The following is a 27303-nucleotide window of genomic DNA, read 5'->3' as shown; positions in this document are numbered from 1 at the left end:
TAGCCTGGATTGGCAGAGGAGGTACTTAACTTTGGAGTGTGACAGGAACACTCCACAGGGGAAAGGGGTTAAACATGTTGCATGTCCTAGCCTTATACCGAATTAAAGAGTGAAGCATACCCACCTTGAAGTCTCTTATATGGATTCCCAAATTAGAACTGGCTCCATCCCCACCAGTGGCCAGGGCAGAGTAACAACAAGATTAGAGACATCATATCCCAGAAGACAGGATCAGAATTCAAAATGACCTTCGCAGATTAGAGAGCTGGATCAAAACTAACAAAATGAACTTAAACAGGAAAAAATGTAAGGTACTACAATTTAGGCAGTAAAAATGAAATGTGCAGATACAAAATGGGTGATACTTGGCTTGACAACGTTACATCTGGAAAGGGATCTAAGAGTCTTAGTATACCACAAGCTGAACATGGGTCAACAGTGATGCAGCATCCATGTAATTCTATACCTCATCTATAAGAGTATAGTGTCTAGATTGAGAGAAATAATAGTGCCAGTGTATGGTGGCTCAAGCAGTTAAGACACTGAGTGCTGATTGCAAGATCAGCAGGTTGGCAGTTCAAGGCCCAAGTGTTGCCTGATGGGGTGCGCTGCCATCACTAGTCCCAGCTTCTGCCAACCTAGCAGATCAAATGCATGCAAATACAAGCAGATAAATAGGTACCGCTTTGTTGGGAAGGTAACAGCATTCTGTGCAGTCGTACTGGCCACATGATCACAGAGCAGCCTTTGACAATGCTGGCTCTTCAGTTTTGTAACAGATGAGCCTCGCCCCTTACAATCAGAAACAACTCGACAACCTTGTCAAAGGGGAATATGTTTACCTATTCTGCTTTGGTCATACCCACTTGGAATACTATGTCCAGTTCTGGTCACCACAATTTAAGGGTGATATTGAAAAGCTGGAGCATGTCAGAGGAGGGGGATCAAAATGGTGGAAGGCCTGGAAACCATGAGGAGTGGCTTAGGGAGCTCAGCATGTTTACTTGGAGAAGAGAAGGTTAAGAGGAAACATGATTGCCATATTTAAATACACTTGTCCCTTCATATTCGCTAGGGTTAGGGGCACAAGACTCCCATGAATATGGGAAAACCGCAAATAACAAAACGGTTAATAATAATAATAATAACAATAATAATGTTTTTACCTGCAAAGACGCCTCTCTAGGAACCTCTAGGTCATCCAGTGCCACTCTGTGGCCAACGTCCAGCAGATACTGACCATAGAACTGTGCTGGAGGAGCTACAAATGTCTAGTGGAGTATCCTCTCTAGGAATCTCTAGGTCTTTCAGTGCAACTTTTAGATTAAGTTGACCATAGAGTTGCACTGGAGAACCTAGATATTCCTAGAGAGAACATATTAATCAAATCCGTGAATAATCAAATCTGCAAATATCAAATCTGCAAATATGGAGGGATGAGTGTATTTGAAAAGATTTCATATTGAAGACGTAGCAAGCTTGTTTTCTACTGCTCCAGAACCTAGAACATCAGAGATTCCACTTAAAATTTAAGAAGACCTTCTGGATCATATGGGCTGTTCATCAGTGGAATAGGCTGCCTGAGAGTGTGGTGGAGCCTTCTTTCAAGGTTTTTTCAACATAGGCTGGATGACTGTCAGGATTGCTTTGTGTATTCCTGCATGGCAGGGGGTTGGACTGGATGGCTCTTGTGGTCGTTTCCAACTCTGATTCTAAACACCAGAGCAGTGTGTGTGCTTGTGTCAATCAGTCTTGGCCCAAACAATCCAGTTCTTTTACTGTTACCTGCCTCGATCCACAGAACAGGAGAGGCGGGAGATATATATATATATATATATATATATATATATATATATATATATATATATATAATCATTATCCCCAGCTCTCACTGTGCTTGACTGGCCCTGCTTTTGTAGCTTCTCTTGTAACCAGATACAGAGTGTCTACCCGGCAGTTGGGGCCCAGTACAGATAAGATGGGCTCATATTTGTTTATAGGAGCATTGATTCAGTGTGTTTTGTAGTCATAAACCCTAGTTGCTTCTCATCTGGTTTGCAGTGGTGCCTGCTCCTCAGGGATTATGCAATGTCCCTACCCCATAGGCTCAGTTTCTATGGAAGCCGTTTCAGCCCACTGTATGCCAACCAGAAAATCTTCTCCTGCTAGCCACTGTTTTGACTTCAGACAGCCCAGCTCCTTATCTCAAAATTTCTGGGGATGGCCTTTTAGAAAGTACTGAAAGTGAATAAACCTTAATCCTATTGTCACCTACCAGGACCAGAAGAAAATCAGTACCATCCCTGCTTCAAAGCAAAAATGCTTTCACTTGAGACAAAAGCAGGATCAATGGTTCTGCACACACTACCTTACTCTGAAGAATTAGCATTTGGAGGATTAAGATATGACTAGTGCAAAGGTTAGAAAGATTAGTTGTTTCTTCAAGGAGAAATACTGCAAACTAATGTTCAAATGGGTGTAGAGTTGAATTCATTTCACCCCCTACAAAAAAACACATTGCTTGGAGTCATTGTCCAGAAACAGGCTTCAGTTAAGACACTGCAGGCGGTATTGTGGAAGAGGGAGAGAGACTGATGCCACAATAGTACCAAAGAGGGGCTGCAAACATCAGAAGAACAAAATGAAATGTGAAGGCTAAAAACTGTGTCGTCTGAACTTAAATGTTCTGCACAGAGTTAAGACTCTGACATTAAGTTAGAATACAGTCAGCCCTTCTTATACACGGATTTTTTATACATGGCTTCAAGCATCCACGGTTTGAAAATGTTCAAAAAAAGTATAAACGTCAAATATCAAACCTTGATTTTCCATTTTTTATAAGGGACACCATTTTTCTATGTCATTATATTTAATGGGACTTGAACATCCACGGATTTTGTTATCCACGGGGAATCTTGGAACCAAACCCCAATGTATAACAAGGGTCCACTGTAATTAATATGTACTGTATTTCAGCTATAGAGCTTCAACTGAGCTTGGAAATGCTACATTTGGGGGACAATTTCCAGAATTCCCCCAATATTTTTTTAACTACACGAGTAACATCTCCCCAGTCCTATTCAGTTATACAAGCAAAATAAATATATGCTAAAGTCAAGCCACCACTATAAATGGTTTGCATATAACCATCCTTTATGGCCCTGTGTTATTCTATGTTAGGCTTTTAACATTATAAAATATGGTAGTTCAAAAAATGCAAGCAATCACTGAAGGGTTTGCATCTGGCCATTTGATGGCTTGTTTTTTTAGGACTTAAATATTTTCTTTAATAAGAGCCTAACGTTGAACAATACAAGCCTGTTTAGAATTTAAAGTCGCTCTTCTGCAAAATACATAGGAGAGGGCTTACGTTTCAATCCCTTTGTGAGCACCTCACTATAATACTTCTTTAGATATTAGTGCCAAGGCAATTTCTATCCTCACACTTCGTTTCTTCTCTAAACCTATGTCACCTTAAAGCTAGTTTAGGATACAGTAAGCAGGAAAGTATTTAACTCAGATGATTTGCTGTTCCAGTGTTCAGCTAGGAACTGTATTCTGTATATCAAAAAGGAGAAAGCAGGAAATAGCCTTTTATCACACTTAGAAAGCAGAATTGTACAGCTCCCTCACTCAGCAGCCAGCCAACATGGCTCAAAATTCCCAGCAGCTAAGCTTTTTCGTTGCCGGGAGGCATATTTCCTTGGCAAAACTTGGGAAGGAACAGACTGTCATCAGGTTTCACTTACATAAGCCATGCTGTTTGGAAAACAGAAACCCCTTTTCATATTTACTGTATTAATACTCTCCATTATAGACATTTCTTTTGGTCTGTTAGTGATCACTGTATATTCAAAAGGCCTGGATAATACAAAGGACAAACATAGAAAACATTCTTACTCACAACATGATGGAAACCCAAATATATGCCCAGTTTAAAGCTTTAGGAGACCTTAGGAGAGGTCAAACATTAACATTAAACACATCCTTGCATTTAAACATACAGTTTTCAAAAATGTGAAAGACGGCCAGGGCAAAGACATATCTGGATTTCAGGAGTGGGAAAATGTAATCCTTGCTTCTTTCCTTCCAGCACCAATAAATGGCATTCTAATTCTGCTATTTGCTCTGGAAAGAAATAATCCAATAGAAGGGTTTTGTTATTGTTGTTGTTAAAAATGCCATTTTGCTGCTAAGAAGTATCTTAATACATCTAGTTTGGGCCTTGGAGGCATTTCTTGCTGCCAGAACCTTTAGGCTGCATTACAGCTATCTGACATCATATGGCCTCAGTGGGAGAGAAAGGCAGGTCAGCTCCACCAGGCCTGGCTTAAAGAAGATAATACAGTAAATAAATAAATATTATAAATTAATAAATAAATTGCTAGACTTACCTTTAAACACAGAAAACTTGTCCAAGCAGCATTCTATGTATAGTCAGGGCAGTATCCTTGGGCATTATATTGTGTTCCCACTGCAGCCCCATTGAAAGTAACATATTTGAGTCCCATAAAAAATGATGGGGCATTTTATTAATGGGCGCTTGTCACTGCCACAAAGAGCAAGATGGCGGATTCCAAGTCCACGAAAGAAAATGGACAACTATATGTGTGTGTGTGTGCGCGCGCGTGCATATATGTGAAATGCCATTCATAATCAACACAGAGACTAATTTTAAAGGCAAAAATTGATTTGCAGCAGCATGTTAGTGGGAAAGCCTGATCTGTGTATTATATAGTACAGTGGGTCTTTGGTATCTGCTGGGATTTGGTTCCAGGAGACATAGTGGATACCAAAATACGTGAATGCTCAAGTGCCATTAAATGGTAAAATTGTGCACCTTATAAAAAATGGCAAAATCAAGGATTGCTTTTTGGAATTTATATATTTTTAAAATACTCCGAAGCTGTGGATGCTTGAATCCATGGATAAGCAAGCTGTGGATATGGAGGGTTGATTATATATCCCAAGATCAGCCCAACGTACATTTAGCCCACATTCCAAACAGGGACATGTAGCCACATCTTCCTCAGTTTTCTGTAAAAACATAAACAGCTCTCTTCAGCTTGTAGAGGAGCTGCACTAAACATTTTATTTTAAATTGCTTCATAATATTAGGAAGGGGTGGTAGTGGAAAGGAGGCAAAAACTGCTTATGTGCATGTCAGTTCTATCCACATGAACAGATTGTTCAATTTGGACTGAAGTCAAAAATTAGAATTACAAACCTAAATAGGGGAGTGGGGATATTACTGACAGCATACTTTGGAAAGAATGCAAACACAGACCTCCACAAGTTCTTTTCCTGCGGCCTTTCAGGATGTCAGATCTCGTACCATGTGACAAAAGACATCTTTTGATTTGGCAGAATTTGATGACTTAGGCATTTTAAATTGTATTTTTTAAAATGTTCTTATCCAACAGCTTCTCCCAATCATGCTCCTTAGATATGTTGGGATTACGACTATCTTATCAATTGAGACCACTGACTGACCACACTGGCTGAAACTATGAAAGTTGTCATTCAAAGCATATGAAGAATTGGAAAAGGCTGTTATAAAATTACCAAAAACTACAAATCCTTTGCTCTGAAGTATTTCCCAACTGCATTAGCAACTTCACTTGGCCAATAATTACCTCGTATGCTTTCATTTCATCTTTGGGGTCTCTACACAGTTTCATAATTAATTCAAAACCTTATCATTTGGAGCTTTGGGTGTGAACTGCTCCAAAGGCTACACAGGGAAAATGTTGATTGAACACTTCTACCCCAAGATGATTATGTTGTTGTTGTTGTAATTATTATGCATTTTTAAAAGTAAGGCTTTGAAGTCATCGTTCACAAGAATATCTAGTTTCGTCTTTTTGCTGTACCATTATAATTTCTTTTTTTAAAAATCAAACAATAAGTCAAAGAAGTTATAGAACAAGACATTCCTATTTGTTGGTCTAGGAAGAAACCAAGGAAGATGTTCTCATGTTCTTATGACAAGGGCCAAATACCTAATGCTTCTGAGAGCACCCTAAAGATGGCCAAACATTTGTCCTGCAAATACAGAGATAGCTATTCAAAGTACAACAGGGACAGGAAAAATGTACTTATTACAATTGAAGCTTTAGAAATGACAGCTGCTCATATCCTCAGTGCTGAAAGAGCAGCCATGTTAGAATACAGAAAATTGATATGAAAGTAAGTTATGCACCAATCAAGAGATCATTTTATTAACTGGAGTTTTTTTTCAGTTGTCACACACCATGTATGTTTATACAATGAAGAAAGCCAAACATTTCTGGAAGCAACTGACAAAGATCAACTGGTATTTCTGTACCCTCCCTAACACGTGTAGCTTTTCTACTCTGTTCTGCCAAACTGCACTGCTACTTGTAAAATCTGTGTCAAGATTGTCACATCTTAAATACAGATAAATTGCTAGAGGTACATTATATACAAATACAGAAAAATACAAGACTAGTTGCTTTCCACAATATTAAATTTATATGCTACGGTACTATATGCAACTTGTAAAGACAGATTTAAGGGGTACAAGAAACTGTTACTTGCTCTATAATAGTTTGGTCCAATATATTTCAATGTAGTGGTTATTCTCTCCCTCTTTTAACATGACAACATAATACAACATACAACACATGCACAATCATTCACCTGTGAACAAATGGATAAAAAGACGACACTCAAGCTAACATCTGTACAACCAGAGGTTCACCCAACCATACACAACTAAATAAGGCTATTTTACAGCTATGCAGCATAATGGTCAACACTGCTGTTCTAAAGTGAGCACCATATGTATATATATACATATATATATATACACACACATACACACACACACACATTTGTATATAAAAACAGAAGAAACAAAAAACCCACCCAGGGTTAGTCTCAAAAGGTGTCATTCCAAGGCTGTACATAATAATGCATGGAAAGAATATTTACAATACTTGAAAATAAAAAGCTGCAACAAAGTTTATTGCCAATGCCCTTTATAAACTTTCTCCTACTTTTTCTATAGATGCTCTGTTCACTGTCATCTGTGAACGATCCATATTTCTGGCCCTTTGTAAGATCCCTGCTCAATAAAATTTCAAGCAAATATGTTCTATGGCTTCGCCCACACATGTTCTCATAGCTTGCATGTATCATACTGGTATAGCATGATGAGCTGTTTTTAAACTAAACTGCAACAATATCTTAAAACATAAAAAGCAAAATGTTTTATTGATGCCTTGCTACTCTTGGGAGCTGCAAAAGTATTGAGCCACAACTAGGATAGATATTAAAATACTCTGCACAAGCCTACTACCTGGAAGTAAACCATGCTGAATTTAACAGAACTAGCATCCTAGGAAATACACTTTAGAGTGCATCTTTAGCAGGATTTACCAAACTTCAAAAAGAAAAAAAGCCAGTGTGAACAAACAAACAAAAACCCATAGTAATATGTAACAGTTCTTTGGTGCTCTACAGTCTACAATACACATGAAATGCATTCTACTTGACCATTTGCTAGCATTAACATACTAAGCTATGTAAACTCTCAGTCAATCAGTGCCTGTCTGGGTTGTTGCTACATAACACCATGAATTCTTACCAGCATTGCTTTCAAGACCCAGTGCACAGCGCATGAAAAAATAACATTCTAGCCATTCCCCAAATTGGGAATCTGCAATATATTTTACTCTAGATAAAAGTCCACAAAAGTTAGTTCATCTGGTCAAAAGTATTCCTTTGTACAGAAAAAAAGTGCCAGCACATTTGTCTGCTGGCCTTTCAGTAGCAAGGGTGTTTGGGGGGAAATTAAAAAAGCTAAAAGCTAATAAATGTAAAAGGAAATTGACTTTGTGTTATCTGACTTGATTTGGAGAGAGAGTTATTGAAGGGAATTTAAAAAGACCTTTTTTGTACCTCAAACTAAGTTTGATATTAACACACCTTCTTGATTTTTGCATTAATTTACTTTGTGATGCATTTTTAGACTTATAGAGTACAATTATGTAATATATGGGTAATGCACTCCAGTTATCTGATACTTCCTACCTGAACTCCAGCAACCGTTTCTGCTCTCCTTCATTTAAAAATGTGTGGTTGATGACTAAATGTAGTTTATGCCTTTTGAAGCGCTTTTGATAAAAACACTACACCAGAGCAATAGCCATGTACCTTGAGTGCCCATTCATTGGTTTACATAGAAGTAATGGAATAGAGCCAAGATGCTAGATCAAAAAAGAATTCTTAAAGTAATCAGCACTCTTTAAACTTCTTTTACAGTTGAAAACAGGCTGTCAAAGGCTAAAGGGCATAGTGGAAAACAGACATCAAAGATACACACTTTAAGCCTTTTAATATGTTTATGACTAGAGAATTTACAGGAACTGGCCTCCTCAAACAGATCTCCCAATAGCCACACAAATTGGTCCTCTAAAGTGGCTTCTATCATACCTAACAATTGCCATGTTATAGACCAATAATAAATGTATTTTCCCTCAGATTGGAAAAAAAGATTCTGAGCAAATGACTTCATAATCTGCTTTTGTTATGTCGCTTTTAAAAGATTGTCTGCATGGAACAATATTTTTCTATAGGGAAAAGCTGCCATAAAATTGTTTTTTTAACAAAATCTTGTCTGTACCAAAGCAAGATCTTCAGTTCAGCCACCATCTCATGCATATTATTAGTTTAAGACAAAGACGTGGGATTAAAAACCATAGTTCAAGACCTCTTAATTTTCAGTGCATTTTTGCTTTGTACAAGCCTTGGAAATCTGAAACCTCTTACAAGAGTTTTCAGGGTCAAAACATTATTGCTTTGGTTCTGTTGCAAACACACAGAATTATGCCACATCTCACATAGTTAAGGTAACATATAAGATCAGAACAAGACTGTACATTTCAAAAAACAAAAACAAAAGCTCTCTCTCTCTCATTTAAGTGCAGAATGTGAAACTATTAAGTGCTTCATTTACACTGGATTTGGACACATGTCTTACTGTAATCCAGATTTTCTATACTAAAATCATCAATGTAAAAAAGTTACACAAATTCTGGTTTGTTGGGGGGCAAATTATTGGCTAGCAGCATGCACAAAATCATGCATTGTCATATCAAGCAAAACTAAATTAAAACGTAATAAATTACTGTTCAAAGCCCATTTTAAATTATTTAAGACAATGCTAAGGGGTTCAGTGAAATGAAGTATTCACAGCTCTGAACAGGAAGATTGATGTTATCAAGTAGAATGGGTTAAGTCCAATTATTGTCAAACAACATGACAGCAAGTAGTTTGACCAGAGGTACACAGGAGTCCCTCTTTTGGATTTCGTTGAATATTCACAGAGATTGTTTTTTCACACAGAGGTAGTTGTAGTACATTATTTTTCAAGTTCTTGCTTTTTATTCGTTCCAATTCATTTGCAGTGTCTGACATTTGATCAGAAAAGAATTTTATGCTGCCCAAAGATGAAGTTGGATTTACACTCCCAGCAGAACTTATACACATTTTCCACGTTGATTTCTCTTGCACTTTAACACTGGAAAATGAGATGGCATTTTGGGGATCAATAATGTACTTCGTGCTACTGTGAATCTGTGAACCTAAGCAGAGGCTCATCAGTTTGAGGCTTTCAACCAGGTCACCTGCACTTCTTGAAGATAGCTGCATGGAATTACCAGACCCAGCACATCTACGGGTAGATCCTGAATTATTATTCGTGCTTCCACTAGAACTACCAGAAGGACTTCCACTCCCTTTACTGTTATCACCAGGGCTTGTTTTGTCTACCCCTCCATTCCCATTGCTTGGCTTTCCTTGTCCACTGCCATCTCCCTGATTGCCAGGGGGGCCTTCACTACTATCCCGTCTATGCCAGGAGTAAGTAAAGCCACTGTCTTTATCAAGACGCCGTCTGCTTTCTGAATCATCATCGCTTGTTTCAGAGCTACTGCAACTTGATCCCCGACCTTGGCTTTTCCTTCTGTGGTAACGTTTGTGCACAGTGCTGGGTGAAGCAATATTCATCTTTAGCCTGCTAAGTTTGGGTGGCAAGTTCTCATCCATATCAAACTCATCATCAGATTCCCCTTCCTCAAAGATCTGATTGAGGACTGGGGCACTTTTCCGGGAAGTAAGGCGGTTTGTAACTGATGGTTTCCGACGTAAAACAACTTGAGTTGAAAGGGAAACTGTTTTTTTATCTTCTTCATCCTCCTCCTCATCTTCTTCAACCCTAAACAAGCACTTCCGGCCACTAGTTGTAGGCTTTAAACTCACTGAAGGAACAACTGAAAGTGCTGGTCCAGCTAATTCAGGAATATCCTCTTTCTTTGTTGAATCGTTAAGTGCTTTACTCCTGTGACCATTAAGAACATTCTCAGCAGTGCGAGCTGGAGACTGAGGAACAGTTCCATGGGACAGAGGAGAAGCTGTAAGGTCGTCGTCTAGATCTTGAGGAACATCAATTTTTGTTGGCCATGATTGCCTGTAGGAATAATTTAAAAAAACAAAACAAAAGTCAAAACCGGGAACTAGGCGTACACGGGGGATCCATTCCAGACCTCCCTACGTAAGCCAAAAAACGTATAAGCTCAAGTCCCACTCAATTGAATGCGGCTCGTGCGTGCGGTGTGGGAGGGCGCATGTGCCACTTTCCCATCATGCAATTTCTACTTAAGCAGGAAGCCGTATATGGGGTGCCCACCTATAGCGCAAGAGCACTGTACTTGCAATTTTAGTAAATTTAAAAGGCAGACAAAAACATTTAAATCAAAATGTATTCACTCAAAATCGATTTGTTACTTTGAAAGATAAAATAGTAAAAATTGAAATGCATTTTTAAAACTGACCAAGAATTACAGTTCCACACATTTGCTTGGCTCCAAGGAGGTAAACAAACTGTTCTGTCAGACTGCAGGACAATAGTTATTTTGGGCTCAGCTTTTTCAACCCTCAAACCAATGGCAAAACTTTTTTTTATAAGTTAAGACTTTCCAAAGTAATTTGTGATATGCTGTATAATAGAGGAGCAAGACCATTTCAAAGCATATCCAAATTTGAGTCCCTAGCTGTCCTGTGAAACAACTTTTTGAAGAGCAGAATACAAATTTTATAAGAATATTTCTAGAAGCTTTCCTTCTTAATGACATTAATAACTTAACCCTCTCTTAGTATAAGAATGATAATTTTATTGGTGAAACCTAATTCTTCCTCAAATTGTGTAATTTTTTTTAAGAAGTCACTATATGGGAAACAGCACAGAATATAAGATCACTTTGTCCCCACTCTCTTTAAGTCAGTGTCACTTATTTTAGAAAAATAAAGTAAAGGCAGAAATAGACACTCTTAGCTAGAAAAGCCAGAGAAGTAATCAGTGAAGAGCCATGGGTCTTCTAAGAAATACTGTGGTATATTTAGCCTAAACTTTTAATTTTATCCAAAGCAAGTTCTGAAACCACCATGAAGCCCTGCAACTTTTATGGAAACTGCTCAAGCCTTTCCATGAATAAATGTGGCTGATGATTCTGCTATGGGCTTTCACTCCTAATCTGGAAGCAGTCAGATGAAAGGAATAAAAGCTAGGAATCAGGGCAAAAAAGAGCAGACTGTATGATTTGGAGTTCTAGAGGGAAAGGGGCTGTCGAAAAGAGGTGGGGTGGAGGAGAGAGCAAATCTTGTTGACTTTCAAGAAGATCACTTAATGTAAGTGAACAGCAGATATACAGTGCCACTGTTTCATCAATAAGCAACAAGACCAAACTGTGGAACATTAAGAGTGAGAGGCAAGGTAGCAGAGAATTCTTATAAACATTTACATTTGTAGTGTTCTTTCCTAATTTAACATGCTGGTTCATTATTGTTAGTTTTGTTGCAATTTCCTCTTTTTTGGTATCTAATGGTCCTGTTTTCTCTTTATGGTGCATTAAATCTGAACAACAGTGGGGGCCCCATGCCCCGACTACACTCCCAAGCTGCCAGGAAGCCACCGGGCCAACCAGATGGAGGGCAGATCCACAGTGTTTCTTCAGCACAGTGTTTAGCCACGCTACGCTGAAAAAACAGCAAAAAGCTGCCACGACGGCAGCAAGAGTGCCTTTTTGTTGGTGCTAAAAGGAGGGGCATTTTGCTGTTCTTTTTACCACCGGCAAAGTGCCAGATTGGGGCAACGGTGTGTGGTTGCCGGAGCCCCAATCCAGTGAGGAAAGGGGCGGCAAGACACTGCTCCAAAGGGGCGGTCCGTTTTGCCCCTTAGTCTACTTCCTTTCACAGCCTTGCTGTCAGTTTCAAATTCATTTTTCTTTCCAGAATATGTGTCCATGCAGCCCATTCCTTAAGTTTTAGTCAGCTTCATATGGGCTCAAGATGACTTCCTTCTAAACATGCACTGTACTGCAGTCTTAGCCTTCTGCTCACATTAGATTCAAGTAAATGTAAATCACACAACCAGAACTGACAATATATCTCTTTTCCCCAAAAGGCTGCATGTCTCCTCATGACTGGATTTGGGATTGGGGGGGGGGGGTAACACTTCCCCCCACAAAGTTCTCCCTCATAAAACAAACTTCTGCTGAATGATATTTTGCTCAGTTTGTACTGAGAAACACACACACCAACTTTTTTAAAAAGCAAACTATCTGCATCTTTGGGAAGAGCGTGTTTCACATGAATATGCAGCAATACTTGGTGAGAAAGGGCTAACCCTTTCTCTCAGAAACTCTTAACAGCTCCCCACCCCAATTCTTCCCTGCTGGTCACTTTTTGAGAAGCAAGACAGGCAGGCAGCCCCAAATATGGATTTCAAATACACACCATGTCACATTTGGTTTGTCAGTTCCTTTCTTTGAGACTTCCATTTCTTAAAATAAGCTTACTTGCTATTTATAGCCTCACTGATGTAGCATTTCAACCACAGTAACATCTTCCTGTCCTGTATGTACTTCTATTCTGCAGTATACCTTGTTATTTTAGCCTCCATTATAGTGGCTGTAAATAGCTATCAATTTTCTTGAAGGGACCCTCCTAATTATACCTTTTAGCTTCTTTTAACTATTCTGTTCCTATTTTTAAAAAAACTGAATTGTACTTTCTAGTCAATTTATTTTACATTTTCATATGGCTCCTGCTCTTTTACCAAAAGTTACATAAAGCTGCTGGACTAAATCCTATCAGACCTAACTGGCATGAATAGAATAGAAGTGAGGGATGATAAGAACTATAATCCAGCAAATAGAGAGACACGTGTTTCCTATTCCTATTCTAAAGACTGTGTATGTAATACCCCTCATTCTGTAGTTAAATAAGTTAATGGCATTGCAAAAAAATACTTCATCTATGAATTCACATCTGACTCTGAGGAAAAATGACTGTTGAACTAAAATGAAGATGTAATACATCCACTTCAACAGGCTTCTTCAGTCAAGAATTCCTGATAGTTTCCCAATACTTCTTACTTTGTGAAAATTGTGCCAGTTAATCCAGAAGTAAAGAAACGTCTTCCACCACAAACAATCTGCACAAGGCTTACTTCATTCAGTGTTGAGAAACATGAGCTTTTCCAAATGGACCAGGAAGCTCATGACTTGTTTTGTTTCAACAGCTTCAATGACTGTAGGTCTTTTACCAGACACAATCCTTTTAAAGCCTTGCATAGCTTATGTTTATGCTATCTGAAGGATCATATACTCCCAAATGAACCTGTCTGGGCTCTGAGGACTTGGAGACAGGACCTTCTCTTGGTTCCACAATCCCCACAGGGATATTTGGTGGGGATGTGAGAGAGAGTCTTCACAGTGGCTGGGCCCTAGGCTGTGTAACTTCCTTTCAAAAGAGGACAACCTGTCTCTTCTTTTGTTTCTTCCACCCACAAGAAAAGACCTTTTAATACCAGTAGGATCTCAGCAATTACTGTGTTTCCCTGAAAATAAGCCACTGTCTTATATTTATTTTGCCTGAAGACGACATACTATGGCTTATTTTTAGGGGGTGTCTTATTTTTATTAAGTATGGTACAACAATCTATATTTATTCAAATATAGTTAAGTCATCTTCTTCTGAAACATTGTCATAACTCTCCAAACCCGGAATTCCATCCTGAATTTCTTGCAACTCCATTTCCTTTAGAACTGTTGGCCCCAATCTTTCCGCTCCCTTCCCACCCCCTTCCGTTCCGCGTTGGGCTATCACTATGTCTTATTTTCAGGGTATGGCTTATATTGCACAAATGCTTACAAATCCTGCTACGGTTTATTTTATGGGTATACATTATTCTCAAGGAAACAGAGTAGTTGCCTATTGAGAAAAGGATTTTATGGATTAGTGATGTGCTTACCCTTCTTTTTAAATTAATTGTATTTTGAGGTTATAGCTTGTTCTTTAGCATGTGCTTTAACACTGCATATAAGTAAAGTGTAAGCAAGGACTACAAAACCTATTTAGCTTTCTTATGCTTGGTGTTGGTAATTTCGCCTGCTCTCTATTTCTGGGACAGAGAAGAGATTCTGCAAGAATTGAAAAACTGACTCATTGTCTGCTATAGCTATAGTCTTCATAGGGGCAAGAGGAAGCTTTAGTACTGCCTCTCTATTGCCACCTAAAACTGAGGATTCGGTGATAGAAAGGCTGAGACCATCAACGTCACCACAAGAGAAAAAAAGAAAGAATTTGTAATTGCTAGGAACTTGTAACTCCATGACTATGCTACAGCTGAAGAAGGTTCTACCTCCAAAGCACCAGAAGAGGTTGGTCACATTTCATGGTTAAAAACCTGTACCTAATCATCATTCATTATTGAGAAGCTACAATGCAAGCAATGCATATTACCTTCACCTCAAAACCTGGTTAAAACTTACAGGTATAAAATTATCAGGAAAAGGTAACAGATCTTTTTAAAGAATATCAAATGAATAATCATATTCAATAGAATTTGAATACTTTTAATACTCACCTAAACTGAGCTTTGATATTGCTTGGGCTTGCTGATCTCGTTTGTATTTCTTTTTCCTGTTTCTCTCTTAAAATTCGCTCTGCTAGTAAGAAGTAGGTAGCAGTGATGTGATTGTATTTGTTAGTTTCCAGAGCCCTGAAGAAAATAAAATTAAAATGGAATACATCATACATCCCCATGGTTTTCTGAAACTGGACATAAAGCCAACATTCTTCACAACATTACACTTACAATGCTCTTTTAAAAATACCCAAGGGTGCCTTAAAGTAGAAATTAGTGCTTTTGACATCTTGATAAATGGCTTTCACCTTACTAAGAATTGTGCAATATAACACAATTGGCAAGTTCAGTATTCACACTACACTATATTAAGAAAAGCATCCAAACACTCAGTTTTTTCCTGGATTACAGCAATTTGCTGGATTCAAATCGCTGCTTCAGTAAATGTTCAAGCACTTCCTTGACTGTTCCTCTGGGGTCATCTTTAGGAGTTTCCTCTTATTCTCCCCCTCTCCCTCAAGTTGTGGTGGCACCACTGCTATCCTGCTACTACTGAGGCCAACATCAAACAAGGATGGAAGAGAGGACACAAATAAATTAATGAACAAAGCACACAGTAGTTTCAAATGCAAATACTGGAGAACACTTCTGTGTTCTCTTTTCATTTTCAGCCAAAAGCAATGAAACTAAATGCCAACTATTTAATCTAGATGAAATGAAGGTAACATTCTCCAGAGTTGAAACAGTCTTCCTCATGATGTTCTGAACCCCTCAAGGGTTCAGATTAGTTTTAGATGCAGAACAAACATTTTCTGACTGAGACAACCTATGTCCATTTCTCTATAGAAAGACACCCAGGTGAAGAACAGGTCACTGAGCAATGAAGATCATCCCAGATAGCATAATACACTTTTTCTTTTTATTCTAGAAATCAGATTTGGCATGTCAAACAAGCCTACTCCCACTGCTCAATGGCCTTAATTTTTTTTTACCTTTAACACTGAGTCAGAAAGCTGCTCATCTGCTAAAATGGACTACTTAATATAAGTTAGACCTCAATCATTAGGCATAATAGAAGACAACCAATAAAACCTTCCACTCATATTATTTGAAGAACTTAACACTTGTCAATTCAATGACTTGGCTTGTGACATAACTGCAACCAATACTGCTACATGTGCTCTCTAGCAACTGAACATACTCATGAATATAGATCATAATTAGATACAGTCGGCCCTTCTTATACATGGACTTCTTATACACAAGCATCCACAGTTTGAAAATGTTTTTAAAAAGGATAAAGTTCAAATATCAAACCTTGATTTTCCATTTTTTATAAGGGACACCATTTTGTTATGTCATTATATTTAATGGGACTTGAGCATCCACGGATTTTGTTATCCACAGGGGATCTTGGAACCCAACCCCAGTGATTAACAAGGGTTCATTGTATAACGTTTAAAAGAGAAGACTCTTTACAGGAAGGAGTCAAGCAGTTATATAATGGAAATATCAGTCTTCCAGATATCTACCTCCCTTGCACAATTCTCTGGATAACAGAAGAGAACATGACACAAAGCAAAGTGGGTCACACAAGGCAAGGTACCACAGTCTCCTAACTTGCAGACACTTCAGTTGAAACTCCATATTCCTCCCACTCAGTTTCAAACAGGGAAAAGGTCACTACACAAAGAGCAGTAAGAGAAAAAAATCATTGGATAGAAGCAGTATGAAGAACTATGATTATTTTATTATTCTTTACTGTTGGTCCCCTACCTTCAACAAGTTATCAATAGTCTGTAGTCTATTTTTCTGAACTAATTGTTTTATAAGCCACTTTATAGACTAATGTGGAAAAGTAATATAGAAATACATAAAAATGTTGTGGACATGCAGATTTTTCTCTGAATTTTAGGGGGGAAACCAGGAGAGGTCTATTGCCTTCATGCTCTGCTTGTTAGCTGTTTGATAATTACCAGAAATTAAATGAATTACTTAGACACTGGCCTCAGTAGTAAGGCTCTTCTTACCATCTAAACAGAAAATCATTCACTTATAACAAAACTTGAATAACTGCGATCTAAAAACTGTTTAAAATGGTAGCTTACTCTACTATGGTATCTCTGTCTGCGATATCTCCAAGAACCATTCGCTGTATGATACTATTGTGCTCTTCCTCTGAAAGATTTTTGTACGAAACTAGAGGAATGTTGTATTTTGTTGCAGGTGATGGATCAACTCCCTGTAGCCAAGGATGGTTCTCAATTTCTTCTAAAGATGCTCTTCGTTTTGGGTCTCTTTGCAGCATTCGTGTAATTAAACTAGGATTTAAAAAACAGCTCCATAAGCATATTAGCATCATTACTCCCAAAGCTGCCTTTTCCATACATCCTAGATTAGGTACCTCACTGATGTACAAAGCTGCCCCTTATTGCTCCTACTTATGTCTTGATAGAAATCTAAAGAATACAATTCTCTGTACTTAAAGCTAAGCTGCTACATCAAAATATAAATTCATTTGAAAATGTGGATGTATTTTATGTTTAAAAGTAAGCTAGCATTGTTATCTACCATAAAAATATTTTAATTTGTCTGTCAATGCCCATTTGATGCTCCTTATACATAAAAAGAGTAGCACAGGGACAAAAGTAAATGTATGGCATATAGTGAGGGGCAACACCATGGAAACCTACAACAAAGGGCTCTGATGCAGATATAGACTTACAGGCCTTTTAATACTTTACACTCATTAGTTTTTCAAATGAGTAATGGAACTGCATTGTGACTGGCCCTGAATATGTTACTAAGAAAAGCAACCTGAATTATAGCAAATGCAAAACTACATCCTTCATTCCAGACAGTGCAATTTTTATTTAACACAGTTATGTTCTTAAAGCATATATTCTGACATTATTTCTCAATAAAACAGAGTAATGTTTATAGTCTCTCTGGTTTCCAGCCACCAAGGAATTCATGGGTTTCACTGCAACAATCAAATCCATACCTCCCAATTGGCTCTCTGCTCTGAATAAGTTGTCCCTTCCAGTAAAAGATCTACACATGAACACTTATTTAATTAATTAAATTTTAAAGGGTTTATAAGCAAATATTTTCAAAAGTAAAGATGAAACATACTCCCCCCCTCGTCCTCCAAGGAGATCAAGACAGGATATTCGCGCGCGCACACAATTTATACTGTCAATAACTCTGTGGGATACGTGAAACTGAAAGGCAGTGTCTGTACCTTAGTCACTTAGTGGATCTCCATTGTGCCCCAGCCCTATGCATTCCACCACATTTTTACTCAATTGTTAGCACACTAATTTTAATTTCAAAACATTTTGTAGAAAGTTGACTTACTCTTTACATTCTTTAGACACTCGCGATGGCACCGTGTATTTACAATCCATTATCATAGTCAAAGTTTCACTGTCATTTGCTTCTTGGAAGGGTGGCTGTCCACACACCAACATGTAAAGAATAACTCCCAAGCTCCATATATCTGAGAGAGGGGAAGGAAATATAAGGAATTTTAATATTTAGTTTACTATAACTGTATATGTAAATCACTGGAGAGCCACTGTCATACTCAAAAGACAAAAATGCAATAGCTAGTGACATAAATGGAAAGAGATTTAAAGGTTTGTTTCTATCCAAGAATAGTATCTGCAAGATGTACTCCCAATTAACCAGATCCCAAATTAGAAGACATCTGTCCCAGAGACTGGAGAGCCCACTGCCAGACTCAAAAGACAAGAATGCATTACACTGATCAATAATTTGACACAGTACTAGGTAGCATCATGCATTCAGTTAAAAATGAAAAAGGATTCAGATCAAAATGAAATCTATGGGGCTAAACAGATGGGTAGGAAAAGTGGCTTGAAGCTGCCTTTTCTGAAGCCACATTGAAACTCCACCAACCGCACTGCCAGCTCTCAAGGCAGTTGGAGTGCCCATGTCATGACCACATGATATGGCTTCAAGCCAGGAAGAAGCAGAAAAAAGCTGCTTCTTTTTGAAATGGCTTTTCTCTGTATAAGGCATCTAGAGGGCACTTTCCTGCTGGCTTTAAGGCATGGGTCATCTAAACGCCACATCTTCAAGTCAGCCTGAAAGCACCTCTTTTTGCCTGTCTCTTTAGCCCCTATGTTACAAGGATGTAGATTTTTTTTAAGTGTTAATGGTATGAATTATCTGTATTTCAAAAAACAACTGTTTATCTTTGTTTACAGGAAAAACACTTCCTTGTTACATCCTGCAACACACTAACCTAAAAATATTATTTTTTTGCTTGAAAACAAAAATAATAGAACTTAGGCAGGGTACAGACCGTCAAAAAGAGGCGCCTCCTTGGCGCCTCTCTCTGCTGCGTAGGAGCGCTGCAGCATACAAATTGTGTGGTGCTGCTGCGCAGCAAAGAAGGAGCTCCAAAAAGCGGCTCCTTTTTGCGGTGCCGCAAAGCGCCAAAGACAGCACTGTTACATTGCAGCTGCACAGCGCCATTTGGAGGCGGTGCAGCTGTGACATAATCATTGCGTGCACTGTATGTATGGCACTGCATAACTGCGGGGCATGCATGACATGCTAGGGTTGCAGGGCATGTGCACACGCCGCCCCGAGGCAACCCTAGCATGTTGTGGGCGTGCTGCAAAGGACCCATCTGTACAGGGCCTATATTAAATTGCTGAAGAATCTGATACAATTTATGTAACCTCCAAATTTCAGAAGGAGAAGACATTTCACAGGAAAGGAGAAAGGAGGAAATGCATACAACTTCATTTTATGTCCCTGTTGCCAGACATGAAGCACTTTCCTGCACAACTTCACACACATGGAGATGAACTGTCACCATATCTTCATGAGAAATTTAATTAAAGTTGCATCAAATTTTAAAAAATCAGTTGTGTTAATGGAACTTCTTTACTGTGTTAACTAATAGTTTTGTATGAGGAAAGGAGTTGGGGAGCAATTTAGTTTAATGTAGAGTTATGTTTATGAGTTATGCTTGTAGTTTAGCGGAGGGTTCTGGTTTTTATCTTATGTGTGTAATAAGAGTATTTTTCTTGCATGTTTTTGTATGGATTTTATGTTTTAAAATTTAATTAAAAGATTTGAAACTTAAAAAAAAAAGATGTTTGCAAGTATCTAAGTGTCAATCTGAAAATGGATTTGAAATTCTGTCCAACATCCTTAAAAACAGGGACCAAAAGATAGCTGCACTAGAAAAGTCAGCAATTTCAAAAAATAAAGTATGTATTTTAAAATGGGATTTAGCTGTTCAAGACTAACAGGTTGTATAATTTTCAATGATGACACAAAAAAGAATGCGGTCCTGTTCACTACTGGAAGTGGTGCTGCTCAGTACCTACGTACCTTCAAATGCTGTTGAAACACACAGATTGGGAAAGAGCTGTTTTGAGCAGGATTCTTAGAACCATGACAACCAAGCAGTGTACATGCAGCCTTCTTACATAACATCAAGTCACTACCATGGAAACCAGGAGACGTCACTGGCTGCTCCTGCCATGCTTGTCATAAATCTAGAAAGCAGAGAGCACTAAAGCTACACTCGTATTTATATGGTGATGCTGTTAGGTGCCTTCAAGTCGTTGCCAACTTATGGCAACTCTAAGGCAAACTTATCACAAGGTTTTCTTGGCAAGATTTGTTCAGAGGTTTTGTCCTTGCCTTTCTCTGAAGATGAGAGCATGTGACTTGCCCAAGGTCAACCAGTAGGTTTCTATGGCCAAGCAGGGATTTGAAACCAGAGTTATAGTCCAATGCTCAGACTGCTACACCGTGTTGGTCTTCACGTACTTATATGTGCAGTCTACAAAAAAAAAAGGGGGGTAGCTAAGATCTTCTCAAAATGTAATTGCACACAAAAATGTGAACGATCTATTCCACTACAGAGCCCAAGTAATTCACAGTGCAGGGCCATCTTTTATAAAGGTTGCTAGTCAGCTGTAATTTCCACTGTGTTTTGAAATTTACAGGACCACAAAAGATACATGTTTTCTCAGGTTCCAGATCTCTAAAACCAAAGATAGGAAGACAGCCAAAAGTGAATAAATTGCATTATCCCTGTGAGTCGTAAGGAGTAGAAGCTTGCTAGTGATCTTGCAAACTCAACAGCTGTTTTACCCTTGGGACTACTCTAAAGTTTTTTTCTCCCTAACCTAGCAGAGTAAACATTCCCAGTAAAATTTTTCAGAGACAACTTGTAAATAACACTCTCACAATAGGCTTGTTCATTGATCTTTCCTATAAATCCAATGCATGTTTTAATATCATACAAAAATTCTCCACATAACACAGAGTTTAATGGTATTATCCATGTTAGCTAGAATGCATCTTTGAACAACCAGTACATCCCACAATTCAACTAGCAAAGGTTAACCCTCCACGTTATTGACTCCCACATGTTCCACAATAGGAAAGGAAGCAAAAGCTCATTCTCCAACCCACCCATCCCTCAGCCTCACCCTCCATAAAGGTTTGTCATACTAGTCTTATTTGACTTCTACTGACCTAGAATCAGTAGGGTTGGCATTCTTATCAGAAAACTTCAAAGGAAGCTTGGTTCTTGGGACACCTGAGCATGTGTACAGTGTTTTCCAGTACCATTTATAGAATCACATAATCATAGAGTTAGAAGAGAGCATAAGGGCCATCCAGTCCAACCCCCTGCCAAGCAGAAATCATTGTCAAAGCATCCCTGACAGATGGCCATCCAGCCCCTGTTTAACGACCTCTAAGGAAAGAGACTCCACTAAACTCCAAGGAAGGAGTTTGTTCCACCGTCGAACAGCCCTTACTGTCAGGAAGTTCCTCCTAATGTTGAGGTGGAATCTCTTTGCCTGCAGCTTTCATCCACTGTTCCGGGTCCTGTTCTCTGGAGCAGCAGAAAACAAACTTGCTCCATTTTCAATATGACACCCCTTCAAATATTTAAACAGGGATATCATATCACCTCTTAACCTTCTGTTCTCCAGGTTAAACATACCCAGCTCCCTCGCAAGACATGGCTTCTAGACCCTTCACCATTTTGGTTGCCCTCCTTTGGACACATTCCTGCTTCTCAACATCCTTTTTGAACTGTGGTGCCCAGAACTGGACACACTATTCTATGTGAGGGTGACCAAGGCAGAATAGAGTGGCACTATTACTTCCCTTGATCTAGACACTATGCTTCTATTGATGCAGCCTAGAATTGCATTGGCCTTTTTAGCTGCCACGCCACACTGTTGACTCATGTTCAACTTGTGGTCTATTAGGACTCCTAGATCTCTTTCACATGTAGTCTCATTCAGCCAAGTGTCCCCCATCCTATATCTATGTATTTCATTTCTATGTGTTGAAATTCATTTTGTTATCTTTGGCCCAGCTTTCTAATCTATTAAGGTCACTTTGCATTATTCCTCCTAATTGGTGCCATCTACAAATTTGATAAGCATGCCCCCTATTCTTTCATCTAAGTCATTGATAAAGGTGTTGAATAACACTGGGCCCAGGACGGAACCCTGTGGCACCCCACTGGTGCCTTCTCCTCAGGATGAAAAGGAGCGATTGCTGAGGCCTTTTTAGGTTTGGCCAGTCAACCAATTACAAATCCATTTAACGATTGCACTGCATAACCCACATTTTACTAGCTTGTTTGCAAGAATAGACACGTATTCATAGACACACATCCCCTATTTCCCTTGAAAACTGAAATATAGTAAACAAGGTAGGGTGAAGACAGTAGTTCCATGTAAACTAGGAAGCACTAGTTGATAGTGGAGAGAGAATGGTGAACATGGATGCTAGCGTTTGTGTGGTCTTATCTACTTTGTTTCTTTGCTAGGATCACAGAGGCTATTACTTAAGCACAGGTTTAAAATGGTGGTTCAGGCAGGGAGTGAAACTCATTTACCTACTGCACCATGCAAGATTACACAGGGATGACCTGTACATGACAATTTAAACCTACATCTGAGTTACTACAGGTTAGAAACTTTAAAGTCTAATTTGGGGTACTAGGGAAGCCATTTCTATTACTGCTACATCTGCAGCTAGTTTTACACCACTGTGAGTCAAAATCATCTACTCATCTACTGGAAGTCATTTAATTTCCCTGTAGATCTAGCCTTACCATCTGCTCACCACTATTCAATAGGATAGAGTTGCTACCTACTACAAGAACATGGTACAAATATATTAAGACGGCTGCATATTAAAACAGGCACAGGGAAGTTTTTCTTCTACTTAATGCATACCCAGGGAGTATAAAAAATAAATTACTCATTTCAACTATTAACTAGTGAGTCTCAAACCAAATATTGAGTAGTTGTTTTTCAGGAAAATTGTGCTGCTTATATGAACACTTGAGCTTATGCTAGGTATTCCCTTAATACAAAAGGACATCCCATCCCAGAGTCGGAACGGGGCTCACAGGCCACTGAGTTGAGCCCCTTGCTCAGTGAAGAAACTCCAGCTAGCGCATCCAGAACAGATAGCTGTACAGCCTCTTTATGAAGATGTTACCACCTCTCTGAGTAAATGATTCTATTCCATTGCCCCCTACTGATATTGATAATCCCCGTCCGCCCCAAGAAGATACTTCTCTTGCCTCAAATTTACTGTACCTTTAATTTTAGTTAATCTTATACATTAAAAATGTAAATTTATATTTTTGCTTAATTTTTTCCATTTTTTACTGTTATTGTCTTATTGTTTTTAGCTGTTATTTTTATGATTGGGAGGAGGGTTGGGGGAGGGAATTATTTTAAAATGTGAATTTTATATTATATTGTATTTAATTGTAAATCTGCTGTAATCCGCCTGGATTCCTCGGGAAACGGCAGAATATAAATAAACTTTTTCATCATCATCATCATCATCATCTTCTGTGGCCCTTCTCTGAACCTGCTCTAACATATCTATATCCTTCTTAAAATGAAGCACTTCGAATTGAATTCAGTACTCCAAGTGAGGCCCAACTAATACACAATAGACTGGGACTATTACTTTTCTTGTCTTGGAAACTACAGTTCTATTAAATGAAGGCTAAAACATTATTTGCCTTGTGGAGTCAAAGGCTTTCATGGCCAGCATCCATATTTTTTGTGGCTTTTTCGGGCTACGTGGCCATGTTCTTGAAGTTATTCCTGATGTTTCGCCAGCATCTGTGGCTGGCATCTTCAGAGAATTCTCTAAAGATGCCAACCACAGATGTTGGTGAAACATCGGGAATAAACTCTTCTAGAACATGGCCACATAGCCCAAAACCCGCCCAAAAAACTATTAATTGTCTTCTTTGCTGCAGCATCACACTGTTGGGCCTAGTTCATTTTACCAACAATAATCCCAAGGTCTTGTTCACGTGGAGCTTGCCAATCCTATTTCTGTTCATTTGGTTTCTGTGGCCTAAGTGTAGCATGTTGCATTTGTGTCTGTTTAATCTCATTCTATTAGTTTCAACCCATTTTTCTAGTTTATCAGGGTCATTTTAAATTCTATTCCTATGTTCTAATGTGTTAACTACCCCTTCCAGTTTTGTATCATCTGCAAATTTGACCATTAGGACTGTTTTCCGCTGGTGGATTTATACAAGAAAAACTCTTTATTCCATTGAATTCTAACTTTATTAACGTCAAATTCTGTACTTTATAACCATCCAGCTACACTTGTCATTTAATGAATCCAAAACACCATTTTAGAGAACTTATAGAACTTTATAGAAAGCACTACAGACAATCTAAGTCAGCTACAACAGATATCACTGTACTTTTAGACATCTTCCCACAATCAACCCTACCCACATCCGCCTTAGTGTTTTGTACATTCTGATTATGTTCTCACTCTTTCCTGCCCCTGCCCCTTCTGGCTTAGAGGATGACGCCTGAAGCAGCGGATTTCCTGTTGGAGCTGCTAGTGCAGAGTGCTTGGTCTGCAAGAATTAAGTCAAGTGTTATGCCCCTGATAACAGTGTAGGTATAATCAAGGAAACTAGTAGCACTGCAAAAATTCAGACATGAAGGGAGAAAAACAAGAGATCCAAGACGACATAATCAAAATAGGATGCTGACTGAAAAATAAAACATAGCAGTCTTGAACAACAACCCATACACCATCCCTCAGGTTCACCACAATGCAATTTGGTATGGTAACACTTGATTTGGCTTGTACATTCAAGGAATTGTCTCTATATGAATGAAAACGTATTTTCCCCTCTACTGCCAAACTAAAAACCTGAATTTACTGTTGAACCAAGAAGCTTTCTACTACATAGTTTGGACATGCATTACAAATCAAAGCACTCTGAAAAGCATCAAGAGCTTGGGGTCATTCACTCATTTACTTTCATATTTGAAACCTCTCCCCTGGCATGGAATATTCACATTCATTCTGGAGCCGCTGAATGAAGTTTTATTATAATTTAATGAAGCAATTAGAGTACACAGTGAACTGGATCCAATGCTTAATACTGAAAAGGTTACAGGGCGGTTTTAAAACTGATCCCTTGGGGGGAAAGTGGACATAAGATGGAGAATAACCCTATGATATGAAGGTGTAAATGTTTTAATAATACAAATAGGAACATGGTAGAACTAAGCAACAAGTTTAGGACTTGACAGCTTGTCACAGAAGTCAAAGCACAGAGTGCAGAGAACCAGTGGGATACAACTATATCTAAATAAAACTCTACAAGGAAGGAACAGAAAGGTATAATGGGGGTAGTGTCACTCTCTGTGCCAGGGAGAATTCAACCAGAAATCTCAAAAGCAGCAAATTTCTTCACAGATTTGTAGTGCTTCATAATGGCTTCAATAGTAAATTAGAACAGAGACATATTGGCCCTAAACAAAATTCTCAGGGTTATAAAAAATAATAATCTCCTGAACAAATTCTTAAGGGTGTTCTCCTTCGCAGAAAACACAATCAAAATATCCTCAGAAGAAAGTATTGTAGTAATGGATGGATTTCAATTATCTACACACATATTAGGTAAATAATCTTGTTTCCTGTACCAGTGCGGTGTAGTGGTTTGAGCATTGGATTACAACTTTGGAAAGCAGGATTCAAATCCCTGCCCAGCCATGGAAACCCACTGCATGACTTTGGATAAGTCACACATACTTAGTCTCATAGGGAGGCAAAGACAAACCTCTTCTGTACAAATCTTGTCAAGAAAACCCCATGACAGAATCGTTTTAGGGTCACCCTAACTCCTAAATAACTTCAAAACACACAACAACAACAACCTTGTTTCCCAGCAACTAGGGTTCAGAGGAATTCTGCCTCCAGTCCTAGAAATATCACATGTACTGCATGACTAGTAGCCATTTACAGCTTTAGCTTCTATATATTTGTTCTAACTGCCCTTTAAAGCAATTTAAAACAGGTGGTCATCACAACACTGTGGTAGTGAATTGCACTCTCTGTGTTCTGTGAAGAAGTACTTGCTTTCGTCTACCCTGAATATTCCAAAATTCAACTTCATTAGAGCATCTTGGGTATAGAATTAAAAGAGAGAAACTTCTTTTTTCTCTACACCAATATAGCCCAATCTGTGGTCCTCCAGATACTGCTGAGCAGCAATTTCCATCAGCCCTAGTAAGCCCAACCAATGAGGTATGACTGCAACAGCTCCAGCCCATCGTAACTTCTGCACCTTTCTCAGCTAAGAGTGGTTGTTTTTGTCAAAAGCTCTGTGAAAAGCCTTCTGAACATTATATACACAACATATATGAATAACAAGGAATACTGATCCACCCTGTGCTGGCTAAGTCATAAAAGAATTGCAAGCCTACAACATCTGGGGCAGCCATATTATTATTTACCCTGTACTTGCTCATTGACTTTTATCTGAAGTTAACAAGACAGGATTTCTCTTCAGCAGAGCCATGCTGGTTCTTCTTCTACTATACATTACTTTACTGTATACTTGTTAACAATATACTTGTTAACAATCTTTAATCATGTTTTCATGAATTTAATAATGCTCTTCACCAATTTACTCAGTACAGAAGTTAAGCATATCAGCTCCAAATAAGTTAGACCCACTTTAGATAAAGTATTACAGTGGTTACTTTCCACTTCTGTGGTACAAAGGCCAATCTTATATACATATCTAATATTTTTGTTAGATGAATGATTTCACACTTATGTACTTCTAAACATTAGGGTCATCACAAGTAGGTGCTGTTGTTTTTTAAATTTGTCCATAATGTCATCATTATTTGTCTCAGCTGCTCAAGTTCCACTCCTGGAAAACTTAGTTGCCCTACATCTTCCACATGGGATGGGAACTGAGAGTGGCAAATGAGTTCAGGTGGAAAGCTACTTTGTTTTACACTGTACTG

At 38.5% G+C, this 27303-nt stretch overlaps 1 protein-coding gene across 2 annotated transcripts in view; it reads right to left on the bottom strand.

Moving 5' to 3' along the window:
• Nucleotides 1-6194: 6194 nt before the first annotated feature.
• The window catches only part of SNRK (SNF related kinase), a 35664-nt gene continuing 14555 nt past the window's right edge, over nucleotides 6195-27303 (bottom strand). For both annotated transcript variants that reach the window (XM_089532866.1, XM_089532867.1), the window contains exons 4-7: nucleotides 18314-18455; nucleotides 17062-17274; nucleotides 14954-15088; nucleotides 6195-10495 (exon numbers count right to left, since the gene is read on the bottom strand). In XM_089532866.1, the coding sequence (XP_089388992.1) occupies nucleotides 9277-10495; nucleotides 14954-15088; nucleotides 17062-17274; nucleotides 18314-18455 (1709 nt within the window). In that variant the 3' untranslated portion in view covers nucleotides 6195-9276. The remainder of the gene's footprint in view (nucleotides 10496-14953; nucleotides 15089-17061; nucleotides 17275-18313; nucleotides 18456-27303) is intronic.

The sequence above is a fragment of the Sceloporus occidentalis genome, unplaced genomic scaffold (assembly GCF_023333645.1).
Source record: "Sceloporus occidentalis isolate IW3139 unplaced genomic scaffold, rSceOcc1.0.p SCAF_7, whole genome shotgun sequence".
NCBI lineage: Eukaryota > Metazoa > Chordata > Lepidosauria > Squamata > Phrynosomatidae > Sceloporus > Sceloporus occidentalis.
This window is presented reverse-complemented; position numbering and strand designations above follow the sequence as displayed.